At 32.7% G+C, this 19,198-nt stretch overlaps 1 protein-coding gene and 1 long non-coding RNA gene across 3 annotated transcripts; one reads left to right on the plus strand and one right to left on the minus strand.

Annotated features, from left to right (window-relative positions):
* Positions 1-297: 297 nt before the first annotated feature.
* On the plus strand, positions 298-7,903 carry LOC18589396 (ATP-dependent RNA helicase). Of its 2 annotated transcripts, none has more exons than XM_088810118.1 (2): positions 298-3,058; positions 7,575-7,903. In XM_088810118.1, the coding sequence occupies exon 1, from the start codon at positions 565-567 to the stop codon at positions 1,441-1,443; it is 879 nt and encodes a 292-aa protein (XP_088666244.1). In that variant the 5' UTR covers positions 298-564; the 3' UTR covers positions 1,444-3,058; positions 7,575-7,903. The 2 variants fall into 2 exon arrangements, with proteins under 2 accessions (XP_088666244.1, XP_017983948.1); XM_018128459.2 differs by having other exon boundaries at positions 2,633-3,058.
* Positions 7,904-9,009: 1,106 nt separating this feature from the next.
* Positions 9,010-9,904, minus strand: LOC148760786 (uncharacterized). The gene is made up of 4 exons (XR_016028257.1): positions 9,779-9,904; positions 9,520-9,591; positions 9,311-9,375; positions 9,010-9,083 (listed from the first exon to the last, which is right to left on the minus strand). It is a non-coding gene; the product is annotated as an uncharacterized LOC148760786 (long non-coding RNA).
* Between the last annotated feature and the right edge of the window lie 9,294 nt (positions 9,905-19,198).

The following is a 19,198-nucleotide window of genomic DNA, read 5'->3' on the forward strand; positions in this document are numbered from 1 at the left end:
ATTAAAGCACAAAGAGTCTTGGTATCCAAGGATGTTGTCTTTCACGAGGATACTTTTCCATTCCATGATCCAAAACATGAAGACCAGAACTTTACATTTCCACAAACACCTGGTGTACATACCACACCTTTTGACCCTCTTGACTCAATATATCTGTATTCACATTCCTCTGGTCAAGACCAAAATGCTTCATCTTTGAATAAGCCTTAAGCAGCCACATAACAACCCTCCATAATAACAAATGATGAAAATCCTCACAATTCTTCACATGACAATAGTCTACCTGTTGAGAGTGTTACAAGTCAACCTGAAACAGACCTTATCATTAACTCAGATCAACCAGTTAGAAAAAGTTCAAGAATTAGGAGTATTCCAAAGTATCTAGAAGCATATGAGTATGATTTACCACCTCAAACAAATAATGTCACCTTACACCCCATATCCAATTACCTTTCTCATCATTATTTGTCACCTGCACATAAGGCATTTACTATTTCACTATCTAGCATACAAGAACCTAAGACTTACCATCAAGCAATAGCTCATTCTCATTGGAGAGAAGCAATGGCAGTTGAATTGAAGGCACTTGAAGATAATGGAACATGGAGCATTGTACCATTGCTTGTTAATTCTCATATTGTTGGCTGCAAGGGGGTCTATAAGACTAAATTGAATGCAAAAGGAGAAATTGAGAGGTATAAGGCCAGGCTGGTTGCTAAGGGCTATAGTCAAGTTGCTGGTTTTGACTATCAAGAAACATTTAGCCCTGTGGCTAAACAATCTACTGTCAGAATCTTCTTTGCCTTAGCAACAACATGTAACTGGTTGCTATTCCAACTAGATGTTGATAATGCTTTTTTGCATGGGGAGTTAAATGAAGAAGTTTATATGGAATTACCTGAGGGTTATTCGATCAAGGGGGAGCATTCAGATGATTCAAAACTGGTATGCAAGCTGCATAAATCTCTTTATGGGCTTAAACAAGCCTCAAGACAGTGGAATGCCAAGTTGACATCGTCTATTCTTCAATATGGTTTCAAGCAATCAGTGTCAGACTACTCACTGTTCACTATGAACACAACAAATGGGGACTTTGTAGCCTCGCTAATATATGTTGATGATATTTTGATTGCCAACAATTCTACACATGCTGCAGCAGTTGTAAAGAGTTACATCAGTTCACAGTTTAAAATCAAGGACCTAGGAACTGTTAAATACTTCCTAGGACTTGAAATAGGTAGATCACCACAAGGCATTTTAATATGCCAAAGAAAGTATACTTTTGACTTACTGGAAGAATATGGTTTACTTGGAGCCAAGCTTGTATCAACACTTATTGATCACAATGTCAAACTAAGAAACGCAAGTAAGGAAGAAGAAGTAACAGATTCTACAAGGTACAGACAAATTGTTGGTAAGTTACTTTATTTGACATTCACATGACCTAACATTTGTTATGCAATACAGAATTTAGCTCAATTTATGGATAAACCGACAAATGAACGTCACATGGTTGCTCAAAGGGTACTTAAGTACTTGAAAGGAGCACTAGGATCGGGAATTCTGATGAAGAAAGACTACAGTTTAAGAATTTCAGCATACTGTGATAGTGACTAGGTAGGATGTCCTGACACTAGAAGATCTGTGACTGGGTACTGTGTGTTCATTGGGGAATCCTTAGTAGCTTGAAAATCTAAGAAACAACAAATAGTTGCTTGAAGTTCAACTGAGACAGAATACAGATTTATGGCAGCTACATGTTGTGAAGTTTTTTGGATTAAAGGTTTACTGGCAAAGTTTGGAATTTAACACCATGATGCTGTAAAACTCTACTGTGACAACCAATCATCAATTTATATCAGCAAAAATCTTGTTCTTCATGAAAGAACAAAGCATATAGAAGTTGATTGTCACTTCATCAGGGAAAAGGTTCAAAATGGTATAATTGAGCTTGTCCATATACCAACTCAATTGCAAATTGCTGATGCATTCACCAAACCTCTGCAACCTAGAATTTTCAGAAGGTTATTATGCAAGATGAACATTCACAATGTTCATGGTTCCTCTTGAGGGGGAGTGTTAAACAATAGTGTTAAGGATTAGAGTTAATGGTGGCAGAAGGAAATAAGGCTAATGCTTGCAGGAATTGAAGATGCTACTTGTAAATAATAGAGAAATAAAGGATGAAACGCAACGTTTGATGTGCAGCTAAATAAGGAAAAGAAATAAGTGAGAAACGCACCGTTTTGATTGTCAGCAAAAAGGAAGACCGTTAATTATATAGCCGTTAGTCATTTTTAATTCTTGTTAGTTAGTTAACAGATTAATTAGTTATGTTCTTTTGTCGTTTTCTTGATGCCAGTATAGATGCTGTATATATACATCACTTTTGTAAGTTTTCAGCAGTGAGAATGAATCATTCTTCTCAAAAATATTTTTTTACAAAACTTCATCTTTCATCACAAACTGAGGGGATGTGTATGTTAAAATCATTATATATAAATAAATACATATAACTAATGACACAAGTTGATTCAATTGCGCCAAAATTAATTGCATAAGCCTAGTAAGGGCGTCAATCTATCACCTGGAAAGCGGGCTGGGCCAACACAAAAAGGGCTTAAATCCACCTACGCCTGCCCCCTGCTTTTCCAAGAAAATTGCACTGTCGTCTCCTCGTTCCTCTGCAAAACCATCCTTTCAGATCTGCCTCATTTTCGCAGACGACAGAGAGAAAAAAAAAGGGGAACCTAGGGTTTGGTTGAATTCGGAAAAATGGCCATGAGGAAAGTTTACAACGAGATAAAAGGAATGAAAGTGAAGGAAGTCCCTAACTACGTGAAGCCGATGCTATCCATGGATTACGTGAAGAAAGCTTTTCAGAGGGGTTTGGACAATTACCATGCCAAGTACATTCAGACCGACTCTATCGACCCTCTTTACCATGTCTGCTTCGGTGGGATGATCTTTTCTTACCTCGTTGCTCTTCCCGAGGAGCGTCGCCATCTCGAGCACCAGCAGCACGCCAAGGAACACGGGCATCACTGATCCCATCCAGGTATTCTTTTTTCTTTATTGGGTTGGTTTCTGTATTTTTTTTAATTTTTAAGCGGTTGATTAGCCTGGGTATTCTTATATATGGACGGTTGATTTCTTTTTTTGGTTTTTGACAGATATAGTCGTTATTGAAATGTTTGTGAATTTGGTTTTAGATTGATGAGTCCTTTTGATGATGTTTTGTTTTTATTAGTATCGATTTATTTGTTGCTCATGTGACTGAATGCAGATTTAATTGAGCTTTGCTGTCTGTGTATACGTCAGTCTCTTATTATTATTATTTATTGGTGGGGTTTTGACATTGAGAAAAATAAAGTAGAGTTTGGTAATGCTTATTGGATGCCAGCATTTGGACTAATGGTGCTTGTGATCCTTTATTAGATATAAATTTGGTTAAAGGGGGCCTGTATTGAGGATGCAAGATTCAATTTCATTTTGTGGTTGTGTTTTTCACTGCAACGGTTTTGATGTTTGATTGTAATGAGTTTAAGTGATGATTATTTTGTAATTATAATTGTTTCATTGGTGCATTTGTTTGTTTTTGGGGCTTTATTTGGTAATTGAAGATTTGTGGCATTTGTACTTTGTTTTAGCTAACATTTACTTGTCGAATGGTAAATTACAAGTTGGAATTGGGATGAGTGCTAGCCTTCAACCATGTGATGATCTCTTCCCAATCATTATTGTCTGTTGTTCACTTTTTTTGGCGTCATTAGGTTTGACTAACTATCATTTGTTAAAACTCTTATCGGATGGATAAAGATGTATAGAGCTTAGACCTTAATGCTTCGAAAGGTGGTTTAATTTAGTGTCTTGTTTATATATTTCAAGGAAAATCAATGTTTTTGAAAATTAATTGAAGTACCGGAGTGTGATTTTGTGTTTAAACAATCACAAACTAGTTTTCTTTTATCAGACAGAGAGAGAGAGAGAGAGAGAGAGTATTCTTGCTCATTATATATATATATATGTAATTATTATGTGTATGCATAACATTTATAGAACCCCTCTGGTTAGCATCTATGGAGACAAAGAGAAGTCATTGTATTCTGTTAGTTTATATGCATAGAAATTAAATAAACACTCTACGACTAGTATTCTATTGAGGTGAAGAGAGGTCAGTCTATTTTGGTAGCTTGAGTCCACTATTACACAAATGCCTGAATGGCCATGTAATTATATTGTTTTTTCTCCTTTTTCTTTTCACAATTATATCTTGGCATTCCTGCTATATGGTATTGTTAAGGATATTTGTATCATGAATGTTGATGAAATCCTAAAGAATTAAATAGTTGTTACTTCAGGAACTTTTGATTTCGATCAATGGTAGTCTGTCACTACAAGACATTGGTAGGTCGGCAACTTCTGTTGCTGCAGAAGAGGCATGCATAATGCTGTCTATTGTTTCTCTAGTTGTAACAAGTTAGAGAAACAAGGAGAGAAATAGAAAGGAGCAAGTAGAGTCTATATCTGCTTGAAGGAAAGGAGGCAGAACTGATGGTAAAGACATATAACACAGGACATAGGCAGTGTAAATGTTTAAAGTTACTTTCATTTGTGCAACTTGATTTATCAAAAAATTTCTAGCTGGTTCTGTGCAGTGGCTCTTTATTGTTACCTGTGGGTCAATAAAGAAATCCTGGAGATATTTCAAGATTTCCCCCTCTTTTTTTTTTTTTGGTATCTTTTGATGTAATCCTAAAGATTAGGTTTATGAAACCAAGGATTGGAAACAACAAAAGTAGGAAACATGGAGAAAGAATCTGGAGAGAAATTTATAATAGAGAATATCAAATCTTTTACATTGGTTTCAATAAAAAGTGGAGAAGATAGAGATACAGATAATGTTGAGTTCTTTGCCTTAATTTGAAGTGTCATATAGGTTAACCTCTTAAGCCTAAATATTTTAATATACTTCTAACCTAATGCCCGGTTGCACTAGTGCCCTGAACAGCATAACTTCCCATTGATTATCTTCATACCATCTTATTCTTTTTATTATAAAGATGATCTAATTGTGAAAGATTTTTACATGAATTTTTTAAATAAAATTCTAAGAAAGAATTTATAAAGTACAATTTCTTTAAATAATGAAATAAGGTATTCATAAATTTTCTAATTTTCTTCTATGATTTTTCCTCTTTGAGACCTCAATATCTTTTTGCAGAAATGTTATTAATCTGGTACTGAGATTTGGAATTACATCAATTTGCTGCTGCCTAATTGTAAACATTAATGGCACCTTTGGTTCACTAAATGGAATAGAGGGAAAGGAATGGCTATTTTGTAGGAATAGAATAGAGAGGAAACAACTATCACGCAATTTGGCTCATAGAATGGAATAAAGGAAGTATACTATTAAGATGTTTGGTTGGTATAATCATTTTAAGGAATGTGTAAAGAATATATGAAAAAGTAGAATTTCATTCTTTAGCTAAAAACTAGTAAGAATTAATTTATAAAGAAATTTAGTGTATTTTTATTTGTTTTTATTTCATTTATATTTTCCTATTACCATTTTTTAGCTTTTTGCTTTTTCTTTTCCTCGTTTCATTTTCCTTCTATTTCTTCTTTTCTTCCCTTCAACCAGTTGTCAGCAATAGGGATCTGGCGGTCGCCATGCTGCCGCTGAAGGTAACAGCTCTGCCAACAACTCAGGTTGGCAGCCGGAGTGCCAATAGGAATTGCCAGTGTCAGATCTGGCCACCTGTGTGCTTATTCAGCAGTAAGCAGCTAGATCTCGCCGTCACTGACCCCTTTTAGCTTATCCAACGGCCAGATCTTTTTATCGGCTAGCCGATCTGGCACTGTGAGCTGGTAGATCGCATCACTGACAATCTGATTGACCTAATTTAACTTGAAATTGCATCTTGCGGTGGAAATGAGATGTTTCCAGCGGCCATATTTAGTTGCTGGCAAGTTTGTTTGTTGCCACCACAGGCTAGATCTGGCCATTGGCAAGCTGATATGGCCTAAAACGCAGCTGGTTATGGTCACTGGAAGTTTTTCTGGCATTGAACTGACATGGCAGATAGTTTTCAGTGCTTTTCTCTCTCATAGTACCTAGAAAGGTTGAAATTTCAAAATAACACTTAGTGCATGTTTGGCCTAGCTTTTTTTTAGCTTATCTACCTCTTAAAAGCAAAAGCTAGGCCAAATATGATCTTTTGAAAAGCTCTTAAAAAAAAAGCAGCTCTTTTTTTAAGAACAAAATTTTTAAAAAAAGAGCTTAGAAAAAAGCTCCAAGAAGGAGCTTTTTCTTCTCTTCTTTTAAAAATACAAGAAAATTTTTATTTTTGTTCCAAAAATATCCTCATTTGTTAAAAATAATTACAATATTACCCTTTCAAAAAAAAGAAATACCTTCTATGATAATTTTAACAAAAATTATAACTTATAAAAAAAATTTACCAAACAACTTTAGCTTAATTTTAAAAGTTATTATTTTTCATAAGAGCTTCATAATAGCTTTTAAGTTAGAAAAAAGCCAGGCTAAACAAGCTCTTAAGGGCAAAATGGTCATAAAAACAATGACCTCATTCAGTGATATTTGGAATGTGCCTTTAATAGCCTTTATTTGAACCAAACAAATGGGTCACTGTTCAGCATGGAATAAGGGGCGAATGGAATAGCCCTTCCCTTAAACCAAATGTGGTGTGAGTTCTTTGTGCAGTCATTGTTTGGATGAATGCATCTGGCTATCATGTGAGCAAAAAAACCATGCATGTGTTCAGTAGACAGTCAGTTTATATGTGTCATGATAGTACGTTACTCATTTGGCATCATCCATAGCTTGCTCATTTTCTATCTGACTAGATAAGTTGCATAACGAATGATTGAAGAAATAATGTGGCTGTTATGAGAAGAGGATTTTTATACATTTCTTGGTATTGAGATTGCAATGTGAGGTTAAAGTAATAAATAGTAATAAATAATTGTGTATTAGGTGCCTTTTTTTTTCAGGGACGAGGGGTGAGGGGGTGGAGTGGAGGGTGGCCATGAAAACTTATTTGAAGCTGTGTGAAATTGGTAGTAAAGGATATGAATCCCAATTCTTGAAGATAATGCTTCTCTCTAGCTGTATGTGCATTCCAATGTATATGCTTAAAATATGAAAACTTGGTTTACCATTTGGTGTTATGCTGTTCTCGCTTGCCATTCAACTTTGCCTGCATTCCAGAACCAAGATATTTTCTCCATTTGTTACTAGGAATTGTGCCTTTATCACTGTATTTATCACATATTTTTGCACGTTATATTTCCTTTATGTTGTGTTTATAATTTTATTGATATTTTTTTAGTAAATGTCTTATCATATTTATTTTTTTTTAATTTTGATGGCCAATTTTAAACCATCTTACCTTGTTAAGAACTGCATTTATATATTGCATTTGGCCCATTTATTGTACTGATTTTCATGTTTTATCAGTATCTACTATTATTATGAAGCATAACCATGCCTGATATCTTTTTTATATGTTAGAAATGTTAATGATTTCACAATCTAATTTTTGCAGGATAAAGGTGGTCCTTGGGTTTTATGGTGTCAGTTGGATTTGCTTAATGTTTTGGTTGTAATTTCTGGATACTGTAGGCAGGAAGATGCTGTCTTGATGGATGCATTGCAGCATTAAGTGATAAAATAAAATACAATATTGAGTGTCAAACTACAGTGCCTCAGTTATTTGTTTTTAACCATCATGGAAACACAATGATTTTTAATATGGTTTGCGTTGCCGAGTTCTATTGATAAATAAGCTGACTTCATGTTTTGGTTCATGTGGGTAAGATGGGAATCAATCTGTGTCACATTTCTTGATAATGAAAGGACCTGAAACTTGTCTCAGCCACATTTCTTGATTTCCTTAGTAGTTTTGAGATCACTATCTATCACTTTGGATGTTTTGGGTGGAATTTAGGTCACCTCTCAAGCCGATGATTTGCTTGGTAATTAATTTAAGGCCAGTATCACATTGCATCCATAAGTTTAACCAGAAAAGATGATCTAATTTTGGTGAATGGATAAGCCAAGAATTTTTTTTTTCTTTTAAATCACTACACCAAATGCCATCTTATGTGTTTTATATTTTTTATAAAAATTAAAAGGTATTTTCTTAAAGCATTTGAGAGCAGTAGCTTTAACGATGGCTGCATCCACATCAATCTTCTACATCACCGTAGCTACAGCAATCTTTTCAATCCATGTAGCTGTCACCACCGAGTTGTACTCTGCAAACCATCTGCTTTGTTTAAATGAATTTTATGGAGAATAGGGTGAAGAAAAGACTAGGCATTAAAGAATTTTATAGAGAATATTTGTAGAGAGCTAAGAGTGAAAATATATATACTTTTGCTTGCCCAAATGAATTGCCAAAGCTCTATAATATATTAGATTTAGATCTAAACCACAATCAAGTAGGATAGTAACCTTAGATGGAAACATCAAGAGTAAGCTAGAAGAGAGAAAAGAAATATGCTTGAGTAATTTCATTAATCCGGTTTCGATGAAAGAAAGAATACATGAGGTATTTACATGTACGGAAGGATGAGCATTTACAAGTATAACCTTACTAACTAATCAGAATTACAATAATATCCTTTATTGCCCCCACAAGTAGAGCATGAATATTCATAATGCTCATCTTGTTCAACAGGTGATGAACCTACGTAGGTAGTAAAGCTTTGCTGCAGAGAACTGCTAATTGATCTTTGCTGGAAATATATTGGAGTGAAGTAACACCTTCAAGCACCCTGTTGCGAATAAAATAACAATCAATTTCAATGCGTTTGGTGCATTCATGAAAAACAGGATTTTTACTAATACTTAGGGTGGATTGATTATCACAAAAAAATATACTGACTTGGCATGATGAATGCCAAAATCCCATAGCAAAGATAAAGTCAAATAGACTCACAACTAGCAATGGCCATAGCACGATACTCAGCCTTAGTGGAACTGTGAGCAACAATAGATTGCTTCTTAAACCTCCAATGGATAAGAAAATGTCCAAGAAACACACCAAAACCTGTAATTGATTACCAAGTATGATAACATCCTGCCCAATCATTGTCAATATATACTTTCAAACACATGCTAGAATTAGATGCCGTGATCTAGGAGCCTGTTTAAGATATTTAAGTACTCTACAAGCAGCTTGCATGTGAATATCAGTAGGCTTATCCACAAACTGTGAAAGACATTGAACAACATATGTAATATCAGCCCTAGTGGGAGTAAGATAAAGTAGCCTACCCACTAATTGCCTATAAGATGTAGCATCCACCAAAACAAAACCATCTCCAGCTTTAGTAAGCTTGCTGTTATAATATATATGTGGAAACAGGTTTAGCTCCTAAAAAACCATACTCATCAATTAAATCCAAGGTGTATTTAGGTTGACAAAAAGAAAACACCCTTTTTTGACCTGGCAACCTCAAACCTGAGAAAGTATTTGGGCTCACCAAAATCCTTGAGTTTAAACCTAGACTTAAGAAAATCTCGCACGTCAGCAGCAACATTGATAGGTGAACTCCCTATAATGATTTCATCAGCATAGATCATTAAAGCAATAAAATCACCATCAGTAGTCCATTGAATGAATAAAGAATAATCAGATTTAGACTGAATAAACCCAAAATCAAGTAATGCATTTGTAAATTTCTGATTCCATTGCCAAGAGGCCTATTTAAGTCTATGAAGAGATTTCTCAAGTTTACATACCAATTTGTTTTTGGAAATACACCCCCTAGAACATCATACCCCTGTGGTAAATCCATGTGGACAGTTTCTTCTAAGTTTCCATTAAGAAAAGCATTATAAACCGTCCTTTAATGGAAGCAAGAGCTAAGAAAACATGAATAGTAGCTTGTTTAGCTATGGGAATAAAGGTCTCTTGTTTACATATCAATTGTTCGTCTACTATGAACTTGACTTTTTGATGAAAAGATGATGGCACAGCCCTTGCCACGTGAATCCATTGATGCCCCATTAAATAATTGTAAGATGATGCAATTTCCATGACTTTGAAATTTGATGGCAAAAGTACAAGGTGCCTTTACAATCATATAGCTAGTCTTTATGTAAGGCACATCAACATATAACTTAACCAATGTGGTCAAAGGCATGACATTTAAGGACTAGTCGTTATCAATCAACACCTTGGCTATAATGTGAGCCTTACACTTATGGTTATATGGAAAGCCTTATAGCTCCTTTGACTGTTGGGCAGAATCTCTTCATCTTTAAACATGATAGGATTTCTTATAGTGATGTCCCTACATATGATCCAAATTTTCAACAGATATATTGTGAGCAATGTACACTTGATTCAGTGTTTTTTGCAATGCATTATGGTGGGGTTCGGAAGTTAAACGCAAGGATAACAATGAGTTATGAGCTAACAATCAATTCAATTGTTCCACAACACTATATTAACTATGCTTGATGAATTTCAAAATTCACAAGCCTCATTCTCTGACATAGGTTTCTTACACTCAAGATTTAGAGTCATTTCTAGCCTTTTCTTTTGGCCTTTATGTAAACTCTCCTCAACCATCGTATCCTTCTATTTCCCTTTTGCCTTTTCCTTTTTAGCTCTATCTACTAATATTTTTGGGTATAGCAACATCTGTTACAAGTCATGCCCCCAACTCTTGTTATGTTTGCAGTATTTTTGAATTGTGAGTTGAGTGAAGACATATCATAACTTGAGACTGAAGATACAATATTGCAATCATATTTCGTTGAGATTGCTTTGTTACTTTTGTATGGGAAAGAGCTTGGAACCTAGATCTTGATTCCTGAGGAAGGCTTACTATAGAAAGGTTGATTTTTCTCCTCATAAAAAATTGTCATTAGCCTAAGCAAGTTTCATGAGGATACACTTGTTGATGACTTTTCAATCATTGCATTTATTGACTTTTCGTCACGTTTTTCACATAATTCGATTAAAGATGTAACCATCCCTTGTACTTTGCAACGAAATTTGTCGCATTCCTAAATAGAATGCCTTACCGTTCTCATATGGAGTTCGCAAAAGAGGTCAAGGTTGTGTTATCGTTGCTTAGTGTTTGGTGTTTGTTGAAACAAACCTACTTTGATCATTGCTTTAAATACTTTAATCATTGGAGTTTTAACCTCATCAACATTCCTCTTGATATAGTACACTTATCCACTATCCACGGCATTTACAGAGCCTTTTGTATGATTGAGTAATATGGGTTCCCATTGACACTTAGCTTTTCTTTCTTTGCAAGATTCAATGAACCCGCTTTAATTAATTTTTACACGTTATATTTCAAAGCCGTGCAATTCTCAATGGAATGACCTTGAACTCGATAGTGTTAGTCATAGTGCATGTTAGCTTCATACCATTTAAGGTAAGCTGGCTTTAAAGGTTCCATATAAACAGACGCAATGAGGTGGATTTCAATGAGTTGTGGAAGTAATGTTGGGTCCAATTGACTGATCTCCTAGTTTTTTCGTGACCCACCTTTGATTATCACCAAAATTATTAGGCTGCGAGTTGGGCTGAAATGTGGAAATTGGTGTTGGTACAAGAGTATATATGGTAGATTGAGGTTGAGTATTGGCTAACAAAGTTGGTTAATAAGGGTAAGGATTTTGAGAGACATTGTTCATTGTACGGTAATATGGAGGGTAAAGGTAGTATTGATTACAGCCCTAAAAAATAACTATTTACACCTTTCCTTCCTTTCTTTGGTGGATCAATTTTCTTTGTGTTAGCCACCTTACTCATTTCAATTTTGCCTTGCTTGATAGCGTTTTCAATAATTTCTCTTGAGATTACTATGTCAGTGAAATTTTTTATGGCGTTACCAATTAGCCTCTTATAATATGGAGTTCATAGGGTGTGGATAAACAACATTGTCATCTCTTTATTAGAGAGAGATGATTGGACCTATGTAGCCATATTGCTCTATCTCTAAACATACTCTTTGAAACTCTCTATAGTTTTCTTCTCCATATTCTGCAAGAAGAGTCTATCTAGGGCCATGTCTATGACGTGCCTATATTAAGCTATAAAAGCTCTAGTGAGGTCTTTTCTAGGACTGGGTTCAATTTTTGTCTAATTTGACATACTACCTAGCTGCAGACCTAATAAGACTATCTTAGAAGCAATGAACCAAAAGCTTATCATTGTTTGTATAAGCAGCCATTTACCAACAATACATAGTAATATGGGTCATTGGACATTAAATACCATCGTACTTTTCAAAGTCTAGAACTTTGAATTTGAGTGGGATTACCACATCATGGACTAAGCATAACTTCGTAGCATCAATAAGGGTATAGAAATTCAAACCCTCAATAACTTTAAGACGCTCCTCTAGGTGATTTTACTTCTGTTGTATCCTCGAAACTACTTTTAATTTTCTTGGTTTTTGCGGTCATCTAAATATGGCACAAGGATTGGATCATGAAAATTGGCATTTAGAGTTAGCATGGCATGTACTTGGGTTGCTGTTTGACCCATGGGTGGTTGAAATGGATATGTTCCAATTGTTGGTTTTGTATTTATGTCTTTATTTAGGGAAGAATGGGTAAAGACTCCTTTCTATCATCATTTAGAATAGATGATCCTTCAACTACCATTTTTCCTTTGTCGGTGGTCATCATTTCCATCAATCTTGCTAACTTATCCATTATTTCTTCTTGAATTCTCTCTATTTTATCCATTCGACTTAATTGTTCATCTTCTATAATTTTATCTTAAGACTCAATATAGTACGAATAATGAACAAGCTACTTCAAAGTTATCGGTGGTTGAGCTATTTTTTGATCTTTTTATGTGTATATTAACACAGATTAGAGTTTGCTTATGTTATGATGATTGCATGATTGCATGTTTGTTTTGAATGTGCATGCTTATGATGAATGTATGAATGAATGTGGTTTGAGGTATTCATCACATAACAAATATTGATAAGAAAAGGTTCATTCATTAATCTCAAAGATTATATACATTCATTTACATCCCTAGTATAATATAAATAAAACGACCAATTTGTCGATATTGGTCATTTGCCTCGTCTAAAATGTTGAGCACATGTTGCCCATATGCTTCCGTTGGGTAGACTTCTCTCATGAGGATTTTCACCTTATGAGCCATCTTTCTTCTTGTGAAAACAACCTTAGTGATTTGTTTTGCAAGATGCTCCACTTTGGCTTGTTTCTTCAAAAATTTTTGTCACCACACCTCACTTGTATTCTATATTATTACGTATGCTTAAAGTGAACGACATTCTTTCTTGATTGAATCATACTCCCTTTAAAGTACTCTAATGGTTTGCTTGAATTGCTCACGATCTCCTTGGAGTACTTGGATAGCTCTTCATTGATTGTGTAACTTATGTCCCAAACTATGAACCAAAGGTTGGAAAACATCCTTCTATTTTTCTATTTATAATAACAAATAAATGATAAGAATAAAATTTTCAAAAAAAAGTAAACTTATAATAATAATGAATATAACTAAAATATAAAAAGCAAATGTATATAATCATAAAAAATAGATCTATGAGAAAAGAGAAAAAATAGATAGTCAAAAAATAGGTTAGGTAATTAAAAATAATAAAATTGAGTGATAAGAAATATATGCATAAAATAATAATAATTCCAAAATAAAATGTTTTATTAAAGAAATAGCCTTTAGGTAATAGGAAAATATACACAGCAAATAGATATATACTCAAATATATAAAAATATGTAATAAAATAAAATTACATAAAAGTAAAATATTTATTCATGATATATACAATACAAAGATAAATAATTTTTAAAGAAATAACAAAAAAGTTACAGGAAAGTTTAGAACGAATATTGAAATTTATAGGTACATCACACCTCATTGTTTTTTCATTTTTTATTTTTTATAATTGGGGGAAGGGGGATTCGAACCTTGCTATTTAAACAGGGGGATAATGCACCAACCAATGAGCCAAATGCTCGGGTGCATTGTTGCATTGTTAAATGTCATAGCATGTAGACATATTCTGTATATAAGTATAAGTCCCGATGATGAGACTTTTCGAGGGAGCTTACGAAGGCGAGTTTTTTTGAAAAATTTTCTAGGTGAAAAGATACCTTTAAGTCCCACCAGTATGATGAAAGGGCTCGGAGAATATATTTAATAAAAGCCTTTCGCTCGTAATAGGTTTGCATTCATAAAAAATATTAATTTTTCTTGCAAACGACTACCTTGTCAATGAGATTTACTCATTAAACTTGCGAAGGTGAGTTTCTCGAGTATTTCCTTAGGTGAGAGAATACCCCTAAATCCTACCAGTATGATTGGCGGATTCGAAAAGTACACTCAATAAAAGGTTTGCGTTTGGCATTATCCCGATTTTATGCCATGCATTTCACAATTGCATCATGTGCACGTCACACCAGTAAAACCAAATAAAATATTTTAATGAAATAAAAGATAAAAAAATAAATAAAATAATAAATAATAATTAAGAAAACATAAGAATAAAATCAATGGGTTTGGATAACAGATGATTAAATGGTACCATTCGTGGAACGGGGCATCATAAGGGTGTTAATTCTTCTTTGTACGTAACCGTACTTTCAAACCCAACTATAAATAAAATACGTAGACCAGTTTGTTGTTCTTTAGACAAATCTAAAGTCGATTTAGAACTCTGTCGAATAGAATAAATATAATAGGTAGCCAATCGCACTTAAGCAAAAAAGATTGGTGGCAACTCCCCAAGTTATCCACATCTAGTGGTCGGGTTCTTAGACTCGCACGTTATGATAAAAGTAACTTATGAGAATCTAATATTTTTTAATTTAATTTTTCTTAGTTATCTATTTTTTCTTATTTCTTATTCACAATGACTATAAAAAAAAATTCAAGTTAAAATAACTATAACCTAAAAAATTTACTTTTATATTATAATATGTTTTAGCATTCTTGTTATTACAAAAAAAATAAACAAGGGAAGAGAAAAACAAAATAATTGATATATAAAAAAATGCATAAACCTTTGTAGTGGATCGAGCTTACCCCTTTCAAGTGGGCTTACAAGCTAAAACAGTTTGGTCAAAGCAAGTCTATGCTAGTCAAAAAACGAAACAATGTTGTTTCTATAAACCCTTCACTGACTGAAACGACATTGTTTCTACCCAATACAAATACCTTTTTCAGAAACCCTAACCTATTTCTTTTCTTTTTTTCTCTTCTCTTTAATGCGTTGCTGCTCTCCCTCCCCCTCTAAGGTTTCCTCTCAATTTCTCCTTCAGTCGCCTTTATCTACCATCACTGGCCACCGTTTTTCAATGCTAGAATATCTCCAAACTTCAGCCACAGAACCACCTCGAGCAACTCTTCCCTTTAATTGGAGTTATTTTCTCAAAAACAAACTCAATATTCCTAGATCTAAACCTGAAAATTTCAAAACTCAAAAAACCCAGAAATGCATTTCTTTTTTTCTATTGACTTCTTTTCTTCCCTATCGCTTGTTGATTGTGTGGTTTATATAGTTGTTTTCTCAAAATCTTAGTTTAATGTCAAATTTTAATATGTTTTAATATTCATGATTTGATCTGATTCTGTAAAAGATTTCTTGATTATGAAAATGAAATTTAGAGATTTTAGGGATTTGATAGAAATCACTTTCCTTTTCTTTTTTTGATTGATTTTTTATTTACTTTTTTTTCTTTGATTTTCATTTTTTTTGTTCGGTTTGATCATATTGTTTATTGTTTCCTTATTTTTTGTTGTTGTTTTTGGGCTTGTTAGCGCAAAACCTTGATGGATTTATAATTAATTGGGCTTCTAACCTATTAAGTGACAAACCTATTATCCTTTAAATTCTCATAAAACTCAAGTAGCATAAAAGATAGATAAATAAACTAAAAATAAAAGTAAAAGTAAAATCAAATTAAAATTGAATCATGAAAAAAATAAAAAAAAAATCAGGTTTGACAAAAAAATGGTGTTTGCACAAGAGACATGAAAAATTCACTAGATTATTCTCTAAAAGCCCTCTTTGAGCTCTTCTCAGATAATATCTCTCTACTAAGCTCTTTTCATCTTATTCTCCACCTTCCTTCGCCATTGTTCTTTAATTTGTATTCCTCACCTTCTACCATTATAGCACTTAACACTTTAAAAATTGCACTAATCTTCCTTTCTACTCCCTCTAGTGTATCTCAATTTACTTGTTGCAACACTTCCTCTCTCTTTACCAGAACAACCATTTACAATGTACTTAATTAATTTTTAGTGCTAATAATATTATAAAAGACACAACAATAGCTTCATCCATGTTAAGATTATATTATCTAAAGCTATTAAGCATGCATTCAAGCTTATCAAATTGATTCATAACAAAATGATCATTTATGAATGTGACAAAATACTTTTTTCCAACCAATATGTGTTTAGAATGATTATCACATACAATATCATTCATATCAAGTAAGGAAATAAAACTTATCTTGTAATCTGATGTAGAACTATTTTACCATAAACGAATTCGGTCCATAAATTCTTCTTCGTCAACCTTAAACCAATCTAACTTTCGCCAGTGAATGAAGCTCCCTCCTTTAAAATAATCTTACTTGACAATGTTGGTAGCCATCTCTTTTAGTGAAGTCATTTTGAATTCCAATCACACGAAAAATAAGTCTTAAAGTTGTTGATGCAAATGGGCTTTCATTGGAATTCAAAGGGAATTGGTAAAATTGAATACAATGTGTGTTTTCAATAGATGTTATCTTTAAGATTTATTTTACCTTCACCACTCTGTATGCAAAGGAGAATTATGTGAATAGTTTTAGGGATACAATGAAGCTAACGTCTAATTTCATCTTACACTTTACAAGAGTAGACTGCTAGTTACACTCGACGGTTTACAAAATTGTTTGACCTTTTGGCCTAGAACTTACTTTTTGCAACAAGTAGATCAGAAGGGATTTGAACTCCTTTGGTAGATGATAGGAACTAAGTGCTTACGTTTATTTTTAGAACATAACACTTCTCTTGCTCTTAATTTTTTTTGCTCATCTTATTTGTTTTTGGTGTGTCAAAATGGTTGATAGCAACAAATCCTTTAAATAAACTTACAATTGTCTTTTTTTTAAAAACACAACCCTTTCATCAAGGCACATTTATGTCTTAAAGACACTATATCTTAAAGACACCTCTGCAAATTGTTTCAAGTTTTATGAAAGGACAACAATTTATTCCATAAGACGTAACCTTTTAGTTACACTATAAAAAGATAACTTTTCATAATTAAACTTTTGAGTTATTGTGTTTTTTTTTAATTGTTTCATAACCTTTGGATTTAAAGTTGTTTTCTGAACATGTCACTTTACCAAGAGACATAATTATTCATATGAAATACTACCTACTATCCAATAGCCACACTATGTGACATAACTTTTAAATTGATGTGACTTTCAATTAGTCACAACTTTTCATATGATGAAACATATTCTTTTATTTTGAAAATACGCCATCACTAATAATACTTTTCTCTCATAAATTATCCCTTTTTCTTTTCATATTCTCTCAAGGAGAGTTTTCGACATGAACAAAAATGAAAATCCTAGAGTTGGTGTGGATTCAAAGTAATCATTATATTAATAACAATAAATTTTAAAATAACCAAAAAATGTAATAAAAGAACCACTAAGGTTCATTTTTAGAGTTCATAATTTTTTTTGGAGCAAATTGAGCTTAACAGAATTATAAAAACCAAGTAGTTTCATTGGAAACATCTTTTTTATTCTAATTCTTTACCTCTTTACATGTCTTAAAAAAAGTTTTGATTTTTATATATTATCTTATTAATATTTTTTTCACGTACATCTCAATTTATGTTCCAAATTAAAATTACTTACATTAAAGACTTAACTTTCATTAATGATTAAATTTAGATTTTTATTGATTATTTTCATACATACATATAATGAGCATTAAAGTTTATCACATTCTCAAATTTGTATGTTTAGTCTTATTTCAATCATGTTAAAATTTAATTAATAGTTGGGAATAAAAATGTCATAGGTTTTGGTTGGTGGACAGCAAGTTAACATGAAATATATTTCATATGAATTACTATTATATCAATAAATCTTATTAATGATTAATAATTTAAATTAAAATTAGTTAAAAATAGTAATTTAAAAATATTAACAAAAGAAATGTAATTTTTTATCAAGGAAAAGTTGTTCAAACATATGTACTTTTATATTTATCATAGATAAATTTAATTAATTTATTTTTTTGTAATATTGATGTACAATGCTTTTTAATATCAAAAGAAAAAAAATAAAAAATCAATTTAAAAATATAGAAAAAGTAAGAATATAGATGCTCAAAATGAAAAAGATAAAAAATACTTCATTTTAAAGACGAATGAAATATATATATATATATATATATATATATATATATATATATATTGATTGAAAAGGAGAATCCGAAGGCTTTTAATACGTAAAAATTAGTTTTTATTTTATAAATTTTTTTAGCATTCTTGTTAATACAAAATAATAAACAAGGGAAGAGAAAAACAAAATAAATGATATATTAAAAAATGCATAAACCTTTACAACGGACCCAGCTTACCCCTTTCAAGTGGATTACAAGCTAAAACAGTTTGGACCAAAGCGAGTCCATGCCAATCAAACAACGGATGATGTCATTTTTGTAAACCCTTCACTGACTTAAACAACATTTTTTCTACCCAATACAAATACCTTCTTCAGAAACCCTAACCTATTTTCTTTTCTTTTCTTTTCTTCTCTCTCTAATGCGTTGCTACTGTCCCTCTCCCTTTAAGATTTTCTCTCAATTTCACCTTCTATCGACTTTTTCTACCATCATTGGCCACCGTTTGTCAATGCTAGAATATCTCTAAACTTTAGCCATAGCCTTGAGCCAATCTTCTTTTTAAATGGAGTCATTTTCTCAAAACCAAACTTGATATTCCTAGATCTAAACCCGAAAATTTCAAAACTCAAAAAACTCAAAAATGCTTTTCCTTTTTTCTACTGACTTCTCTTATTCCCTTTCGCTTGTTCATTGCATGGTTTATATAGGTGATTTCTTAGAATTTTGGTTTAATGTCAAATTTTGATCTAATTTTAATTTT

This window comes from Theobroma cacao, chromosome 9 (assembly GCF_053813885.1).
Source record: "Theobroma cacao isolate CCN51 chromosome 9, ASM5381388v1, whole genome shotgun sequence".
Classification (NCBI taxonomy): domain Eukaryota; kingdom Viridiplantae; phylum Streptophyta; class Magnoliopsida; order Malvales; family Malvaceae; genus Theobroma; species Theobroma cacao.